This window comes from Carassius carassius, chromosome 17, assembly GCF_963082965.1.
Source record: "Carassius carassius chromosome 17, fCarCar2.1, whole genome shotgun sequence".
NCBI lineage: Eukaryota > Metazoa > Chordata > Actinopteri > Cypriniformes > Cyprinidae > Carassius > Carassius carassius.
The window spans coordinates 34,191,242-34,211,286 of NC_081771.1; the positions used below are offsets into that span (position 1 = coordinate 34,191,242).

Sequence of the window (20,045 nt, forward strand, 5' to 3'; positions counted from 1 at the left end):
TGTGTGTGTGTGTGTGTGTGTGTGTGTGTGTGTGTGTGTGTGTGTGTGTGTGTGTGTTTCACTGGAATTTCTGCTTGGAGAAATGCATCTGTACCAATAAACCTGTGATGATAACAGTACTGTTGAAGTCTGTGGGTGTTTTTTGTCATTTGTTAGTTAAATCCCACCAGTGCTGACTCATAGAACAGCACATGTCAACCAGTTTCGTTTGTTTCCAGATCTCAAGTCATATGTTATGTCTGATATTAGTTGTCTGAAGAGCAGGAGTAATCTCATGACAGATTTACACTGCAAAGGTGGCTCAGAAAGGCTTCTGAAGTAGCATTTAAACAGATTGTTTAACACAGATGCATTCCCGAGTGAGGACAGCTGTACACTTCAGTAACAGAAGAGCCTGAGGCGGCCAGAGCTGGCTTCATTTAGTCTGGCCTTTATGCAGCATAACATCTGTACACAGACCTCTGAGCAGGCACAGAGCAGCCTTAATGTGTAAAGATGCCTTTATACTTCAGAGTGTGTTCTTTGTCCTGAAATTAATTCTACAAGTTTTTTTTAGCAACCTTGAAAGCTGGCAGCACATGTCCACCACAGAGACTGCATTACATCTGCTAGACTTGTGTTTAAGTGTTTGCTCGTCTGCTAAACATCTACAGAACTGACATCTTACAGACGTCTATCAGATGTTTGCACACAGCAGCTGAAGAGATCTTTAGCAGACCTCCTGCAGATGTGCCTGTAATATCTGGGAAGAGAATGAAGACTTCTACTTCACACGACATTATTCCACAGAACCGGTCACTTCACAGTAATATGAACCTGCTGGACAGTCATCTGACCACTGAATCAAACTCTCCTGAGAGTCCTGTCCTAGATTCTCTTCAGGTTTTACCATCAGACCTGTCAGCAATTCATTTACTTCAATTAAAAGCACTGAACAATTCATATTCATACTATTTAAGTTCATATTCAGTGCTGTTATGTTTAAATTTACATAACTAATTGTTAATTTCCTGTTATTTCTGTAAAGCTGCTTTAAAACTGTATTGTAAAGCGCATGAGCACATTCCTGAACACGGAGTCAAATAAAGAGCTCCTAGACAGATTCTCTAGAAAATCCTCTTATATTTCTGTGAAATGTTAGTTAATTCGGATATAATATCTTTGGCAGGGTTGTGCTTGTACACAGCAGCAAAGCTTTATATGTCTGTAGATATATATATATATATATATATATATATATATATATATATATATATATATATATATATATATATATATATATATATATATATATATATATATATGTATATATATATATATATATATATGTATATATACAAAAAGACAGAAAGAAGCAAAAATAAAACAAGAAAAAGAAAAACAAAGCATAGCACATATTAGATTTTATATTAAAAAAATAAATAAACTGATTAAAAAACTGAACAACTTCTACGCGTGACGCGTTTTTGCCGTGTCCGCGCGGTCTTCTGCGTCACATGCGTGCGCGCGCACGAGCGAGCAAGAGTGGCGGACGCGTGCACGTGCCTCCGTGTGTGTATATTTCGGCTCGGCTGTCGTCGGTCTTTTTTTCCCGGATAAAGAGGGAGCGGGTCGACGGACCTTCGCTCGAGTGTGTGCGGAGAGTGCGTGCGTGCGTGCGGAGCGACCGCGCGGCGTTTAACGGTTTCTGTCGCGTCAGGTGAGTTTGAGCGCGGTTAGCATGAAGCTAAAGCACGCGAGCGCTATTGTCTGTCTGCGGTGCGCGCTCGCTCTCTCGCTCTCTCGCTCTCTCTCTCTCTCTCTCTCTCTCTCTCTCTCTCTCTCTCTCTCTCTCTCTCTCAATCTATCTATCTATCTATCCATTTGTTTGTCTGTCTGTCTATGTGTTCGTTTTTCTGTCTGGCCATCCACTCATTTTCTGCCCATTGATGTTTATTTATTTATCATCCACTCATATTGTCTGTTTATCTGTCCATCATTCGTATTCTGTCTCTTTCAGTGTTTCTGTCAATAACTCTTGCTCTTTTAAACATCTATCTATCTATCTATCTATCTATCAGTCTGTTATTTTGGTCAGTAATATAATCACGGTTATGAGTGACCAAAACTTTATATGACCGATTTATTGAACAATATATCAAATAAATATGTTTGCTGCAAATAGGGTTTCTGTGACCTCTACATTTGAGAGATTTCGAGAAAGTTCTCAATATCAGCAGAAAACAGGGGTAACTCGTTTAAAAAATAAATAAACCATAAATAAAAAATAATAATAATTAAATGGCTAGTATTGAAAAAGGAAAAGACAAATACAATAGAAAAACATAAAAATTAAACAAAGCGTGTGAGTCTACAGTATTCAGCTGTCGGTCTGCTACAGGAATTGAATAATAAAACGGCATAGTCTTCACTGTAAGAATTAAACTTCCTTTGTTTCTTATTAAAGCTACAGAAGTGCTTCAGTGGAGAGCAGTTATTATTGTCTTTGGTTTGATTGATGTGAAGCACACAGCAGGAACATCACTTTAAGAGCTGCACAGATCCAATGTACTGTTCCACATGTATCTTCACTCTTAACTGTTTATGTTCATATTTTACGTTACTGACAAGGGTTTACGTAAATAAACCCATATTTGCGTGTATTTGACCATTTAGACGCACCTAAAGCTAAACGTTAACTTTACTCCTCTGTCTTCTGTTGATCTCTGGGCACAAACACAGAACTTCTCTCTTTCACACTTTTAAAACACGAGTAAATCTGTTCTACTTTAATAATCTGTCTATCGGTCTTTCTGTGATCGTTCTCTTTCAGTGTTTAAATACCCATCTGACTGTGTTATGATTAAATTTCTCCTGATCTGCTGTGTTTCTGTATCTTGTGTGTGTCGTAGTGTGTGTGTGAGAGAGAGAGATGGTGATGGAGAAGCCGAGTCCCCTGCTCGTAGGACGGGAGTTTGTGCGTCAGTACTACACGCTCCTGAATAAAGCTCCAGATTACCTGCACAGGTGAGTGTTGAGAAGCGTGGGCTGCTGGTCTCAGAGCCGTGTTAACGCTCTGCTCGTGTTCGCTGCGCAGGTTTTACGGCAGGAACTCCTCGTATGTTCACGGAGGTGTGGACGGCAGCGGGAAGCCGGAGGAGGCCGTCTACGGTCAGGCGGTGAGTCAACCTCCAGTCCTCGTTCTGTTTTTTGTTTTTACTCTTTATTCTGTCACTGACCGTGTCACAGATTGATATCGTGACATTAGCAGCCGCTGAGATCATGTTCAGAGCGCTGCACAGAGACTGACCGCTCGTGTGTGTGTGTGTGTGTGTGTGTGTGTGAGCAGGAGATCCATAAGAAGGTGATGTCGCTGCAGTTCAGTGAGTGTCACACTAAGATCCGGCAGGTGGACGCTCATGCGACGCTGGGGGACGGTGTGGTGGTGCAGGTGATGGGAGAACTGTCCAACAGCGGACGCCCCATGAGGAGGTTCATGCAGACCTTCGTCCTCGCTCCGGAGGTGAGTGTGTGTGTGTGAGAGCGAGAGAGAGAGAGAGAGAGAGAGTGTGTGTGTGTGTGAGAGTGAGAGCGGAAGAGAGAGTGTGAGAGGGAGAGAGAGAGAGAGAGAGTGTGTGTGTGTGTGAGAGTGAGAGCGGAAGAGAGAGTGTGAGAGGGAGAGAGAGAGAGAGAGTGTGTGTGTGAGAGCGAGAGAGAGAGAGAGAGTGTGTGTGTGTGAGAGTGAGAGCGGAAGAGAGAGTGTGAGAGGGAGAGAGAGAGAGAGAGAGTGTGTGTGTGTGTGAGAGTGAGAGCGGAAGAGAGAGTGTGAGAGGGAGAGAGAGAGAGAGAGTGTGTGTGTGTGTGAGAGTGAGAGCGGAAGAGAGAGTGTGAGAGGGAGAGAGAGAGAGAGAGTGTGTGTGTGAGAGCGAGAGAGAGAGAGAGAGTGTGTGTGTGTGAGAGCGAGAGAGAGAGAGAGAGTGTGTGTGTGTGTGTGTGAGAGAGCGCGAGAGAGAGAGTGTGTGTGTGTGAGAGAGAGAGTGTGTGTGTGTGTGTGTGTGAGAGAGAGCGCGAGAGAGAGAGAGAGAGTGTGTGTGTGTGTGAGAGTGAGAGCGGAAGAGAGTGTGAGAGGGAGAGAGAGAGAGAGAGAGAGGTGTGTGTGTGTGTGTGTGTGAGAGAGCGAGCGAGCGAGCGAGAGAGAGAGAGTGTGTATGAGAGAGAGTGAGAACAGATTTTCATGTTGTGATTAATTGCTAATGATTTTATTACGGTACTGTATTATCACAGTATTGAGGTTTAATTGTGTCATAATGAAGTATAACAGGTTTAATTATTTTTTTCTTACAACAAAAAGAAACGTTACTTTTAAATACAATAAACCAGTACACACAATGTATAAAGGAAATAATTTCGCACAGATTAACGTGCAAAAGAATGATAAAGACCAATAGATAACACTTTACAATAATACCTCGTTAGTTCACCTTAGTTAATGCACTAATATTAACAATGAACAATAGCTACATTGTTACAGAAGTTATTAATCTTTATTACACAGCTCTGTGGAATACTCTATTCTGATTGGTCAGTCACAACATTCCGAGGTCTGTTATTCCTGATTTCACCGGCTCATCCCGGTGACTGTGTTCAGCGCTATAGTCTTGCGAGGAACAGCTTTTCCTTGGTGCAAGCTTTGCCTTTGTATAGCTTAAATATTAAAACTTGATTCAAAATTGTGTAGAATTATGTAATTGTCATCCTGGTATCGCGGACTCACTCGTTTCATACAAACACAGCTGTAGCCATCTTTGTGTTAAATGAATATATTCTATTGTCTTCATCACATATGTGGTGAAATGTGTAATAAGTAGTTTATCTTCACTGTATCCTGTGTTAATAACAGCATGATGTATGTTCATTATGGTGATATCACACTGCTGTATAGAGATGTTTTAGATGTAATAATATTCAGACATTAACCTGATGCATTCTTACTGTTGGCAGTTCAGAAGTGAGATCGCACGCATGAAAGCCCTGTTTAACTATGATAGAGGAGAGAACTAAACACTTAAACTTCTGCTCACACTTTAGGCCTGTGGCTGTGATATTAAGCTCATTTATAGATTATAAAATAGAAGTTATAGCACAACTTCCTTCCCTTAACAGTGGCGCACGTTCATTCCTCCCTAAACCCAAACTCAACATCAGACTCATCTCTAGTGTGTGTGTTTTCACCAGGGTTCTGCGGTCAATAAGTTCTATGTGCACAATGACATCTTCCGCTATGAAGAGGAGGTGTTCGGAGACTCTGAGGCTGAGCTGGGAGGTAAAACACACACACACACACACACACACCTGTGACACGTGAGCCATGCTTGCACTGCAGAAGTGTAATTCAGGTGAATTTACACACAATGTCTAATGCGTGCACATGATGACAGCTGTACGCTGAGGTCAGGTGGATCAGAGCCACATCTTTACACAAGCTTTTATTATCATATGACTAGCTCATCAATTCGGAGAGGGAAAAAAATTTGATTTTTAAACTCCAAAAGGCTGATTGAAGTAAATAAATGAGCGCTGCATGTTTCAGAGCTGCTTGCAGTCGTGTCTAATGATTGATTATGATGCACCTCTGATGAGCTGACACTGTGTACCTTACTGGTTTTCTGTTATAATAGGTTATAGATGGATATAAGATGGATATTTTTTGAATGAGCAGCTGAAGTAGTGATGGGCTGTAAAAAATGTTTTTTGCAAAGTTACAAATAAAACACAAATGATTGGAGTTAGCTGTACACAAGGTTTGTGACACCCGCAGATTCTCAAACCGCTCTGATTGGCCATTGTGTGACTCTAAATCATGCTTTTTACCGTCATTTTACAGTTTTGTTTGCTTGCCTTCTAGTGGATTTGACACATCTTTTGTTTCTGTTCTGTATCGAAATATACTTCATTCAACCCACCAACCAGGTTCTGAACACACCACTGACATTCAGGCTCGGTATCTTCAGCTCTGCCATCAGAAACACCAGTGTGAACGCACCCTAAAAATCCTGCAGATACCATTTATTTACAAAAACATTTACCTTTAATGCAATGTGTTACTTGATAATTATTTTGTAATTGTGAAATTTGCTTGGCATTTTTGAATGTAAATAGTTTTGACAATTTTTTTTTAGTGCACAGAAATTTCAAAATAAGAGTCCCAGAGTATTTCAGGCTAGTTTATGATTAAAGGTCCATCATAACACACAATCTTTTAGATCCTGGCTGTTATTGTTGTTTTGGTCTGTGATCAGAGTCTGAGGAAGAGGAGGTTGAGGAGGAGCAGGTGGAGACTCGGGCTTCCCCTGAACTGGCCCCAGAGCGTCCCAGCAGCAGCTCCTTCTACGAGCCTCCAGCACCCGTCAGGTACCAGCGTGAGATGACATCCATCACTGCTTCAGAGCGGTGGACACTTCACTGATGCTCTGCTGTGGTGTGTGTTCAGTAACGGAGTCGAGGAGCAGCAGGAGGAGGCGGTGCCTGAGGCGGAGCCAGAGCCCCAGCCTGAGGCCAATCAGGAGACGGAGGCGGAGCTTAACCCAGAAGCAGAGCTCCAGGGGGCTGAGGCGGAGCCAGAGGAGGAGGAGAAACTGGTGGAGGAGGAGAGAGGCTCCACCCCTGGCCTTGCTCTGACTCCGCCCCCTCAGACCCCAGAGCCACCGAAGGTGTGTGTGCAGTGTTGATGTGGAGCACGCGTGATGATGATGATGATGATGATGATGGTGATGATGTGGTGGTCTGCAGGCCTTCTCCTGGGCTCTGGTGACCAGTAAGAATCTTCCTCCGGCCGGCGCTCTTCCCGTCTCTGGGATCTCTCCTCACGTGGTGAGAGCAGCTGGACAGGTTCGGATTTAATGACAGAACTATCTTTTCTGGAGGAACTGTTCCTTAAATGCACACTTTCTCAGTCAGTAGCAGGATTATTATAGTAAACTGAAACCAAAGCTAAACAATGAAATGAAAATATAAAAATGAATTTCAAATGTCAATGATAAATCTAATAGTGTCTTAAACACTGGTCAGTAGTGGACCTGCTTGGAGTTTGTGTTCAGTTTTACAGACTTCTGTGCTGTTAGTGAAGGGTTATTTCTACAGCACTCTATACAGTACAGACTGATTCAAAGCTGCTGCTCAGGAATATAAACAAACTGCATCAATGATGAAACGATGTCAGTTAGAGTTGTAAAGAGTCTCTACAGCAGAAGAACTGAAGCTGTCTGTCTGTCTGTCAGCCGCGAGTGGATCTCAAACAGGACGCTCAGACCTTACCCAGAGATCAGCGGCGCGAGAGACCAGGCTTCACTCCACGAGGCCCACGAGCAGGTGACGCACACTCTCGCACGCACGCGCACACTCTCGCACGCACGCGCACTCTCTCGCACGCACGCTTGCACGCGCACTCGCACGCACTCTCTCGCACGCACGCGCACTCTCTCGCACGCACACGCACACTCACTCTCTCACATGCACACACACTCTCTCACATGCACACACACGCACACTCACTCTCTCAAACACTCACACACGCACACTCACTCTCTCAAACACTCACACACGCACACTCACTCTTTCAAACACTCACTCTTTCAAACACTCACTCTTTCAAACACTCACACACGCACACTCACTCTCACGCGCGCACACTCACTCTCTCACGCGCGCACACTCACTCTCTCACGCGCGCACACTCACTCTCTCACGCGCGCACACTCACTCTCTCACGCGCGCACACTCACTCTCTCACGCGCGCACACTCTCTCACACACGCGCGCACACTCTCTCACACACGCGCGCACACACTCTCACACGCGCGCGCACACACTAACACACACGCGCGCACACACGCACACTCACTCTCTCACACACGCACACTCACTCTCTCACACACGCACACTCACTCTCTCACACACGCACACTCACTCTCTCACACGCGCACACGCACTCTCTCACACGCGAGCACACACACTCTCTCACACGCGAGCACACACACTCTCTCAAACACTCACACACGCACACTCACTCTCTCAAACACACGCACACTCACTCTCTCAAACACACGCACACTCACTCTCTCAAACACACGCACACTCACTCTCTCAAACACTCACACACGCACACTCACTCTCTCAAACACACACACACTCACTCTCTCAAACACACGCACACTCACTCTCTCACGCGCGCACACTCACTCTCTCACGCGCGCACACTCTCTCACACACGCGCGCACACTCTCTCACACACGCGCGCACACTCTCTCACACACGCGCGCACACACTCTCACACGCGCGCGCACACACTAACACACGCGCGCGCACACTCTCACACGCGCGCACACACGCACACTCACTCTCTCACACACGCACACTCACTCTCTCACACACGCACACTCACTCTCTCACATGCGCACACGCACTCTCTCACACGCGAGCACACACACTCTCTCACACGCGAGCACACACACTCTCTCAAACACTCACACACGCACACTCACTCTCTCAAACACACGCACACTCACTCTCTCAAACACACGCACACTCACTCTCTCAAACACTCACACACGCACACTCACTCTCTCAAACACTCACACACGCACACTCACTCTCTCAAACACACGCACACTCACTCTCTCAAACACACGCACACTCACTCTCTCACACACGCACACTCACTCTCTCACACGCGCACACACACTCTCTCACACGCGAGCACACACACTCTCTCAAACACTCACACACGCACACTCACTCTCTCAAACACACGCACACTCACTCTCTCAAACACTCGCACACTCACTCTCTCACACGCGAGCACACACACTCTCTCAAACACTCACACACGCACACTCACTCTCTCAAACACTCACACACGCACACTCACTCTCTCAAACACTCACACACGCACACTCACTCTCTCACACACGCACACTCACTCTCTCAAACACTCACACACGCACACTCACTCTCTCAAACACTCACACACGCACACTCACTCTCTCAAGCACACGCACACTCACACTCACTCTCTCAAGCACACGCACACTCACGCACTCTCTCACACGCGCACACTCTCACACGCGCGCGTACACTCACACACGCGCGCGCACGCACACACTCTCACACGCGCACACACACACAAACACTCTCTCACATGCGCACACACACTCTCACGCGCACACACTTTCACGCGCACACACACCCACTCTCTCCCACACACGCGCACACACTCTCTCACGCACGCGCGCGCACACTCTCTCACGCACGCGCGCGCGCACACTCTCTCACGCACGCGCGCGCGCACACTCTCTCACGCACGCGCGCGCACACTCTCTCACGCACGCGCGCGCACTCTCTCACGCACGCGCGCGCACTCTCTCACGCACGCGCGCGCACTCTCTCACGCACGCGCGCGCACTCTCTCACGCACGCGCGCGCACACTCTCTCACGCACGCGCGCGCACACTCTCTAACGCACGCGCGCGCACACTCTCTCACGCGCGCGCACACACTCTCACGCGCGCGCACACACGCGCGCACACACTCTCTCACGCGCACACACTCACGCGCACACACTCTCACACGCGTGCACACTCTCTCTCTCTCTCTCTCTCTCTCTCTCTCTCTCTCTCTCTCTCTCTCTCTCTCTCTCTCTCTCTCTCTCTCTCTCTCTCTCTCTCTCTCTCTCTCTCTCACGCGCACACACACACACTTTCTCACGCGCGCACGCACACACTCTTGTGCGCACTCTCCCACTCTCTCACACTCACTCGGATGCGCACACACTCTCTCTCGCGCGCGCGCGCACTCTCTCGCACGCGCGCACTCTCTCTCGCGCGCGCGCGCGCGCGCGCACACACACACACACACACACTCACATGATGTAATAAGAGGCTGTGGAGTGTGTTCCTGTCATGTGAATGTTGTTGTTGTTGTTGTTTGTCAGAGGGCAGCAGCTCCGAGGCTCCTGGAGGGAAGCAGTATGTCAGTTTTAAAGGTGAGTTTCCTGTCATGTGACTTAGTCATCATTCATCTGATAACACGAAGGAGAGATTCCTTCATAACACTGATAGATAGGGCCATATGAAATAGGGTTGTTTTTTTTCCCAAATTCAGTTAAAATTTTTCTGGAATCCTTTTAGATTTTTAAATCAAAATGTATTAATCTCAAAACATGTCTAATTGAAATCATGAAACTTACACAATTGACCATCGTTCCTACGGCTCTCCAGCAGGACGTGACCAGACGTCTTGTGACGCAGGATTAATTCCTGAATAAATCACGTTAGCGGTCAGTAACAGGAGCGGCGGTCTAACACTGTTCCCAGCGTCCTCTCAGACCAGACATCTGTGCTGTGCTCACTCTTATTCACAGGCTCTGTGTGCCGCTTGTGCTAAACACTATAATACACCAAACCGTCACAGCCCTATGAAATCTGTGTAGTTTTTATTTGATACTAAATTCTGTGTTTGTCTAATTAAAATGCTTAAAAACAAGCTTTTATTTATAAAAAAAAAAGTTTCCAAGAAATTCAGTGTTTTACTTTCTCTGGTTCTGAATAAAAAGGGAATGAACTGTGTTCAGGCCGCGGTGACGGAGATGCCGGAGACACAGAGGGCCGTCGGTCCGTTCGTTATCCAGACAGTCATCAGCTCTTCGTTGGAAATCTTCCTCATGACATTGATGAGGGAGAGCTGAAAGACTTCTTCATGAGTAAGACCTTTCCCCTTTGACCTCTGACCCTGGCGAGTGTGTCTGTGGTTTCACGCTCTGTCTCGTGCAGCGTTCGGGACCGTGGTGGAGATGAGGATCAACACCAAAGGCGTCGGAGGGAAGCTGCCAAACTTTGGCTTCGTGGTGTTCGATGACTCTGAGCCGGTGCAGAGGATTCTGGGAAACAAGGTTTGTGTGAGGAATGCTTACAGCTCGATTCATAACATACAGCTGTGTCCTCTCAGACACACCGGTGTTGTGTAAAATTAGTTTTTAAAAAAGTCTTCTCTTGTGCCAGTTAATCTAGTGCATCACATATCTTTTTATCATCTGAAAGGTCATTTAAAGTAATCCTTGTGTTAGATGAGTAAAGCAAAAGAGTAAGTTTAAGAAGATTTTGATTCACCATTGCATAAATGATGATAAATGGGTATTATGTTTTTTTTAATTGAATATTGAAATATGAAGTTATTTAAAGTATAGTGTTTTTTATAAGAAATTAAAAGCACCAGCAGCAGGTGGTAGCAAAAACACTGTCTTGAGCGAGTTATCAAATGAATTCAGACGATTTGAATAAATCATTGACTCACTCCGTTCATTCAGTATCGAATCACTGCTGAGATGCTTTAATTAGGGGTGCTTCGATTGATCAGTTACCAATCGATTGCTAGGGTTGATTCTCTTAGTGCAGTAAACATTTTGAATCAGTGGTTTGTTTGGAAGACTGTATGTTATGATGAAAGAACAGGAAGTTAGCGTTTCCTCTTTCCTGTCTCCCGCAGCCCATCATGTTCCGTGGGGAAGTGCGGCTGAACGTGGAGGAGAAGAAGACCCGAGCAGCCCGCGAGCGAGAGACCAGAGGAGCGTCAGACGGCCGGCGTGGGCCCCGGGGCACTCTGGGTAATGGGATGGGGCGTGAGAGAGACCCGCGGGGGCCGGTGTCCTCCAGGGGCCGAGGAGGAGAGAGCCGCTTCACAGGACCCCGCCGCTGAACACTGATGAATCCTCCTCTCCTCTGATTGTTTATGTTTCTCTCGTCTCTCTCTGGCTTTCGGACTGTGACCGGCCTCAAAGACTTTCAGACTCCGCCGCGCTTTCTTTCTATTTCTCTCCTCATGATTTTGCGAAGAAGAACAGGGACAGTGTGAAATTTTTTTTTCTCTAGAACAGAAGCTGGATGTCACGAACGGATTTGTCACGGTGTGTAACAGATGAACGTCAGCGCTCAGTGTACACTTATTTATTTTCCAAGTAAATAAACCAGTGGTGGTGCCTTAGCTGGCTTCTGGCCGTCTGTCTGTGCGTCTCTGGCCAGTGTCCGGGGTCAGGGGTCACAGGTGCTGACCGGAGCTGGATCTGCTCTGGAGCCGGTGGTTCTTTGCATGGCTGTTCTGGATCGTGCTGCTCTTTCCATTGATTTCTGGAGTGTTTCTCACACACTGCACTGCGTTTGGTTCTGGGTTCAGACTGGACTTCAGTCGGCTTCAGCAGGTTTTTGTTTGAATGTGTTTTCAACTTTCAATAAACTACTGAAATCTGCAAACTCCTAGAGTTAGTTGTGTTTTTTTTTTAAGTGTGTTGTCGTTCAAACACTAGATGCTGATATTTGCTCAAACATGGATTCAGTAAGTTCAATATGGCTGCTGTTTCTGTGGTTGTTGCTTAAACTGCTTAGACCAGTCATACAAGCTAGTCATCTGATTTCTCAAGACTGCATCAAACTTGTTTAATCTGTCAGTCTGATTAATCTATATAACAACACAGCCTGCACATTTAGAAACAACAACCACAGCTGTAATATAAATCATATAAACCTGCTGTCTGTGCACGAGTGTTTGATTGACAGCCTGTGCGCGCGCGCGCCGGTTTCTATGGACACGGTGTTGTTGTTTGCGCCGCGCGAGCAGTCGTCAGTATGCCGCTCTTTCTTCCGTCAACAGTCGCGTTAAAGTGTTGTGTTTGGTGTGTTTAACGATGAATAAATACGAGACTCTGTGCTGCCTGGGCTCCGGGAGCTACGGGACGGTGCTGAAGTGTCGACACCGGGACACCGGGCGCTGCGTCGCCGTGAAGAAGCTGCTGGAGGAAGACGAGTCCGTGAGGAAGATCGTGGAGAGAGAGATCCGCCTGCTCAAGGTCCGCAGAATAATAATCATTCGGGCACGGAGAGATAGCTGGTTTAACTGGCTTTACCTGGTCTTTAATGTGATTTTTTTTTTTGCTAAATTTAATCAGTTGGTTTGATCTCATTTTAACAGATTTTAGCTGGTTTATAACTGGTTTTAGATATTTTTTTTAGCTGTTATTTGTCTAATCAGCGGTAAATTCCCTCGGGTGCCTGATGCGCAAATCCACGTTCATTTCAGCGTTTATTTGCGCATCTTCTCAGTTAACACCGGCTCTGCGTAGTAACAGCTGCTCTGTGAAATCACGCACCTGAGGGAATTTACCGCTGATTAGAAACCGGCTTTACTGACGAGATGCGCATTAACGATCAGCCGATCGTGATCGAAGCAGCCCTAGTTTCTAGCTGTTGTTTTGCTAAATCTATCGATCTATGTTTTTCTAATAGACTTTATTGGCCTCAAAACATGCAAACTTTACTCTTTAAAATGACCTTAAACTTCAAACTAATTCAAACTGAAAAGCTTCTAACTTTGGGGAAAACCGTGGAGTGAGGCATCTCAAGCTCAGAATCTGCTCTGTATTACACTGAAGCTGAGAGCAAAGATAAACATGATCAGTTCACACATTCTTTGGGGATCAAACCCATGAGCGTTGTGTTGCAAGCCTCGGGCTCTGTGTGATGATCAGTAACTCCTCTTTCCTGTGGTTTGAACAGAAGAACAAACATTCAGACGAGGTTATCTGGTCTTTAATAACATGTTAATCACAGCATAATGGTTTCTAAATCGTACTATTGTTTCAGAAAGTTCAGAAAACATTCAACAGTAATGTTCTCATAATGTTGCGTAAATTATGAAATGAAATGTTTCCATAACAATCACATTAAAAAAAAACTATGTTATGAATGTTTATGGAATTACATTTGTTTCAATAATAATGAACGAAACTTTATAAAACTGAACGTAACTTTTCTATCAAAAATATGCCATTACAAAAGAAGAAAAACACAATGCTTCATTCTTTGTTAGTGTTTTTCAAAGATTCGTTTTCGCTAATCGTGGATTCTTAATTCATTGCCACAGATTTCGCTTACGGTTCGCAGTTTTTCGTTTGGTGTTTGACACAAATCTCTTGTGGGGGCGGGGTTAACAGTGATCTACTCTGATTGGATAGTGAGCTTTTGATGGACAGGTGCTCTCTGACCGGGAAGTACAGACGTCAGACTCTATGATATAAGGTGTTTCTCAATGTCAAGGAAGGATCCTCGGAAGCCAGTATTTCGAGGATGCTACGTCATCGACATCCGTCGAAGGACTGTTCCAATCAGTAACGTGCGGTGAAATCTTGTCATGGGTAGGCTGTGACCTATTAATGTGTGGAATATATGTTCATATATTCATTCAGTTAATTTAGCAACCCAAGTTTATATCAGGCATCATCAGATCGCTGCCTGCATTCAGCAAAGTCAGTCATGTGAGGCTAATGCACAATCAAATATAATAATCAAATTAATGGACACATCTATCTTATGACTTATACAACAAACAAATGTTTTGTGCGGGACACAGAGAAGGAGGCGGCGCGGCAGCCTAGTCACTCCATCAAAATGCGCAAACGCGCACAGACAGCCACGGCGCGCGCACACACACACTTTTGGTCTACAGGCTACAGTCAGAAAACATTGCGTCAGCAGTACAGCTTTAAAGTACAAAAACAGCTTATTCGCTCCTACAAACTGCTAGGCGCACACACCGACACGCAAGTATACTAGATGCTAGTATTCGGGAAGCGCGCGGATTGAGTGAGAGCGAGTAGATCACGTGACATGAAGCAAGCTCGGTCTCTGCCTCAATGTTGATAATTCAAGACAGCATGAGAACTGACTGCGCATGCGCAAATCTACATAAACTACGTTCTATGGACCAAAGAGGCACCGCTCACCTCTGCCTCAATGGCCATGGCTTTTGAATTTCCTGCATGAAACAACGGTTTTTAGGAGCAAACAATGGCAAAATGAGTATATTATGTGTATTCCTGAAAATTTTTGTTACAAAAAATAATATTTGGAATAAAATTAATGCAATTAATAATGTGGTGAATTAATAAAGCTCTTGGAATTAATAAATGTAATGTCAACATTTCCTTTGGTGAGGCACTGCCTACCCTGCCTACCCTGACCGCACGTCCCTGGTTCCAATGTTGAGGATCCTCAGAATTTCAACCAAGGACTGAGTCCTTCGTTCGAAGAATATCCCATACACAGGAAAGGATGCGTGTGTGTATCCTTCGCGCTCTTCGCGCTCTCAAATCACCCACAATCCTATGCGTGCAGCTTTGCTATCTTGTTAAAAAATTCAAAAATGTCGAACGTTAGCGGAGTCGGAGCGTTAACGGTTTTTATTTACGTTACCAAACATTTGTTATAACTGTAGTAAATATAAGTAAAGTTTAACGTTTAAATGCCAGTACAAATTACTACCATATTGATATTGTAAATTATACAAATACAAATGGTTAACTGAACCGGACCTGTCATTTAACAATTGGTTGCGTCAACAGCATTTCTTTTATAAATAACTAGTTAAGTTGTCCAAAGTAATTTAACGATACCATTCACAGCGTTATTCAAACGGACCTTTTCACTGACGTAATGATGCAATTACGTGCACTTGCTAGCCTGTTCCATTTACGTGTTCTCCGAATGCTTAAGAGGAGTCTCGCCTAGCCTCTGAAGGAAGTGACTTGGAAGGACCAGTCCTGCCAAGGAAGTATCCTTGACATTGAGAAATGCCTATAGACAAATCCGGCGAAACACGGAAGTAAAGCAGCGCCGCCATTACTGCGTGCCTTTGCTACTAAGGAAGTAGCAGCAGTAGCGTGTTGGTCCCGTAGGCAGCTGTAGCAGATGTTAGCTCAAGTACTGTACGAAAAGTTATTTTTATTTTTTAGTACGTATGCTGTCCAGTGATGCCGGGAAGAGCGTGTTGTGTGGTTGGCTGTTTTAACAACCGCACAAAACTACATGCCTGGAATAAAACCGTTTGTGAAATTCACGAGCCTTTGTTGCACATTGACTGCCCATGTTTACGGCCATACGGATTACACAGAGTTCCTGGTCGAGCCGAGGAGTATTTATTGTAGGGCTGAAACGATTCCTCGATTAACTCGATTACAAAATAATAATAACAGAATAACATAGGTTTCATAGACAATTAGACAAGCTTTTGGGGCAGACCTGACCTGCTTAAAAGAGATGGTCTTCATCCCTCCTGGGGTGGCGCCACTCTTCTCTCTAGAAATATGGCAAATAGTCTTCGTGTTTATACTTGACTAACTGGGGCCCAGGTCAGGAAGCAGACAGACTGGCTAAACCGACCGTCTGCTAGCTGCCTCCCGTCACAGAGGTCAGTTAATTCTCAGCACATAGAGACTCTTTCACCTAGATATCACACTATAGAGACTGTGTCTGTTCCCCGAACTAGAAAATACAAAAAACGTCCAAACCAAGTTAAGATTAACAATTTAATTGAGGTTCAACAAATAAAAAACAGAAGCAATATGGATAAACAAATGATAAAGCTTGGCTTATTGAATATCAGATCCCTTTCTACGAAAACACTTTTAGTAAATAATATGATCACTGATCATAATATAGATGTACTCTGTTTGACAGAAACCTGGCTAAAACCTGATGATTACATTATTTTAAATGAGTCCACCCCCCAAGATTACTGTTATAAACATGAGCCGCGTCTAAAAGGCAAAGGGGGAGGTGTTGCTTCAATTTATAACAACGTTTTCAGGATTTCTCAGAGAGCAGGCTACAAGTATAACTCGTTTGAAGTAATGGTGCTTCATATAACATTATCCAAAGAAACAAATGTTAATGATAAATCCCCTGTTATGTTTGTACTGGCTACTGTATACAGGCCACCAGGGCACCATACAGACTTTATTAAAGAGTTTGGTGATTTTACATCCGAGTTAGTTCTGGCTGCAGATAAAGTTTTAATAGTTGGTGATTTTAATATCCATGTTGATAATGAAAAAGATGCATTGGGATCAGCATTTATAGACATTCTGAACTCTATTGGTGTTAGACAACACGTTTCAGGACCTACTCATTGTCGAAATCATACTCTAGATTTAATACTGTCACATGGAATTGATGTTGATGGTAGTGAAATTATTCAGCCAAGTGATGATATCTCAGATCATTATTTAGTTCTTTGCAAAATTCATATAGCCAAAATTGTAAATTCTAATTCTTGTTACAAGTATGGAAGAACCATCACTTCTAACACAAAAGACTGCTTTTTAAGTTATCTTCCTGATGTAACCAAATTCCTTAGCATATCCAAAACCTCAGAACAACTTGATGATGTAACAGAAACTATGGACTCTCTCTTTTCTAGCACTTTAAATAAAGTTGCTCCTTTACGCTTAAGGAAGGTTAAGGAAAACAGTTTGACACCATGGTATAATGAGCATACTCGCACCCTAAAGAGAGCAGCCCGAAAAATAGAGCGCAGCTGGAGGAAAACAAAACTAGAGGTATTTCGTATTGCTTGGCGGGAAAGTAACATATCCTACAGAAAAGCATTAAAAACTGCTAGATCCGATTACTTTTCTTCTCTTTTAGAAGAAAACAAACATAACCCCAGGTATTTATTCAATACAGTGGCTAAATTAACGAAAAATAAAGCCTCAACAAGTGTTGACATTTCCCAACACCACAGCAGTAATGACTTTATGAACTACTTTACTTCTAAAATCGATACTATTAGAGATAAAATTGCAACCATTCAGCCGTCAGCTACAGTATCACATCAGACAGTGCACTATAGACCCCCTGAGGAACAGTTCCACTCATTCTCTACTATAGGAGAGGAAGAATTGTATAAACTTGTTAAATCATCTAAACCAACAATATGTATGTTAGACCCTATACCATCTAAGCTCCTAAAAGAGGTGCTTCCAGAAGTCATAGATCCTCTTCTGACTATTATTAATTCCTCATTGTCATTAGGATATGTCCCCAAAACCTTCAAACTGGCTGTTATTAAGCCTCTCATCAAAAAACCACAACTTGACCCCAAAGAACTAGTTAATTATAGACCAATCTCGAATCTCCCTTTTCTGTCCAAGATACTAGAAAAGGTGGTATCCTCACAATTATATTCCTTCTTAGAGAAAAATGGTATATGTGAGGATTTCCAGTCAGGATTTAGACCGTATCATAGTACTGATTCAGTTGCTTTGACGCAATGTATTTTGTTTAAAGCGCTATGTCAAAGTCAATGTCAATGTCACCTTTATTTATATAGCGCTTTAAACAAAATACATTGCGTCAAAGCAACTGAACAACATTCATTAGGAAAACAGTGTCAATAATGCAAAAATGAGAGTTAAAGGCAGTTCATCATTGGATTCAGTGATGTCATCTCTGTTCAGTTAAATAGTGTCTGTGCATTTATTTGCAATCAAGTCAACGATATCGCTGTAGATGAAGTGTCCCCAACTAAGCAAGCCAGAGGCGACAGCGGCAAGGAACCGAAACTCCATCGGTGACAGAATGGAGAAAAAAACCTTGGGAGAAACCAGGCTCAGTTGGGGGGCCAGTTCTCCTCTGACCAGACGAAACCAGTAGTTCAATTCCAGGCTGCAGCAAAGTCAGATTGTGCAGAAGAATCATCTGTTTCCTGTGGTCTTGTCCTGGTGCTCCTCTGAGACAAGGTCTTTACAGGGGATCTGTATCTGGGGCTCTAGTTGTCCTGGTCTCCGCTGTCTTTCAGGGATGTAGAGGTCCTTTCTAGGTGCTGATCCAGCATCTGGTCTGGATACGTACTGGATCCGGGTGACTGCAGTGACCCTCTGATCTGGACACAGACTGGATCTGGTGGCTACTGTGACCTCGGAACAAGAGAGAAACAGACAAATATTAGCGTAGATGCCATTCTTCTTATGATGTAGCAAGTACATCGGGTGTTATGGGAAGTGTTTCCGGTTCCGGTTTACCTAATTAATGCAGCCTAAAAATCCTTTAACGGATTTGGATATTAAAAGCATATTAGTATGTTATGTGTATGCCAGGTTAAAGAGATGGGTCTTTAATCTAGATTTAAACTGCAAGAGTGTGTCTGCCTCCCGAACAATGTTAGGTAGGTTATTCCAGAGTTTGGGCGCCAAATAGGAAAAGGATCTGCCGCCTGCAGTTGATTTTGATATTCTAGGTATTATCAAATTGCCTGAGTTTTGAGAACGTAGCGGACGTAGAGGATTATAATGTAAAAGGAGCTCATTCAAATACTGAGGTGCTAAACCATTCAGGGCTTTATAAGTAATAAGCAATATTTTAAAATCTATACGATGTTTGATAGGGAGCCAGTGCAGTGTTGACAGGACCGGGCTAATATGGTCATACTTCCTGGTTCTAGTAAGAACTCTTGCTGCTGCATTTTGGACTAACTGTAGTTTGTTTACTAAGCGTGCAGAACAACCACCCAATAAAGCATTACAATAATCTAACCTTGAGGTCATAAATGCATGGATTAACATTTCTGCATTTGACATTGAGAGCATAGGCCGTAATTTAGATATATTTTTGAGATGGAAAAATGCAGTTTTACAAATGCTAGAAACGTGGCTTTCTAAGGAAAGATTGGGATCAAGTAGCACACCCAGGTTCCTAACTGATGATGAAGAATTGACAGAGTAACCATCAAGTCTTAGACAGTGTTCCAGGTTATTACAAGCAGAGTTTTTAGGTCCTATAATTAACACCTCTGTTTTTTCAGAATTTAGCAGTAAGAAATTACTCATCATCCAGTTTTTTATATCGACTATGCAATCCATTAGTTTTTCAAATTGGTGTGTTTCACCGGGCTGCGACGAAATATAGAGCTGAGTATCATCAGCATAACAGTGAAAGCTAACACCATGTTTCCTGATGATATCTCCCAAGGGTAACATATAAAGCGTGAAGAGTAGCGGCCCTAGTACTGAGCCTTGAGGTACTCCATACTGCACTTGTGATCGATATGATACATCTTCATTCACTGCTACGAACTGATGGCGGTCATATAAGTACGATTTAAACCATGCTAATGCACTTCCACTGATGCCAACAAAGTTTTCAAGTCTATGCAAAAGAATGTTGTGGTCAGTTGTGTCAAACGCAGCAC

The 20,045-nt window shown here is 44.0% G+C and overlaps 2 protein-coding genes and 1 long non-coding RNA gene across 3 annotated transcripts in view; all 3 read left to right on the top strand.

Moving 5' to 3' along the window:
- The window catches only part of LOC132160659 (uncharacterized), a 224,600-nt gene that overhangs the window by 170,951 nt on the left and 33,604 nt on the right, over positions 1 to 20,045 (top strand). The window lies entirely within an intron of this gene.
- On the top strand, positions 2,851 to 12,011 carry g3bp2b (G3BP stress granule assembly factor 2b). The gene is made up of 12 exons (XM_059497790.1): positions 2,851 to 3,006; positions 3,077 to 3,158; positions 3,329 to 3,502; positions 5,215 to 5,302; positions 6,279 to 6,390; positions 6,470 to 6,689; positions 6,769 to 6,867; positions 7,257 to 7,347; positions 9,967 to 10,017; positions 10,606 to 10,734; positions 10,805 to 10,923; positions 11,517 to 12,011. Exons 1-12 carry the CDS (start codon positions 2,912 to 2,914, stop codon positions 11,724 to 11,726), a joined length of 1,470 nt encoding a protein of 489 aa, XP_059353773.1. The 5' UTR covers positions 2,851 to 2,911; the 3' UTR covers positions 11,727 to 12,011.
- LOC132091000 (cyclin-dependent kinase-like 2) overlaps positions 12,709 to 20,045 on the top strand; it is a 36,552-nt gene continuing 29,215 nt past the window's right edge. Inside the window, exon 1 of the mRNA XM_059497791.1 lies at positions 12,709 to 12,870. Coding sequence (XP_059353774.1) covers positions 12,709 to 12,870 — 162 coding nt within the window. The remainder of the gene's footprint in view (positions 12,871 to 20,045) is intronic.

What these genes read in the sequence shown, in the direction of transcription:
- g3bp2b (XM_059497790.1), top strand. Translation starts at nt 2,912, where the DNA reads ATGGTGATGGAGAAGCCGAGTCCCCTGCTCGTAGGACGGGAGTTTGTG. An exon ending in CTCTGAGGCTGAGCTGGGAG is followed by an intron (nt 5,303 to 6,278) that starts GTAAAACACACA and finishes GTCTGTGATCAG; the next exon opens with AGTCTGAGGAAGAGGAGGTT. An exon ending in TCCACGAGGCCCACGAGCAG is followed by an intron (nt 7,348 to 9,966) that starts GTGACGCACACT and finishes GTTGTTTGTCAG; the next exon opens with AGGGCAGCAGCTCCGAGGCT.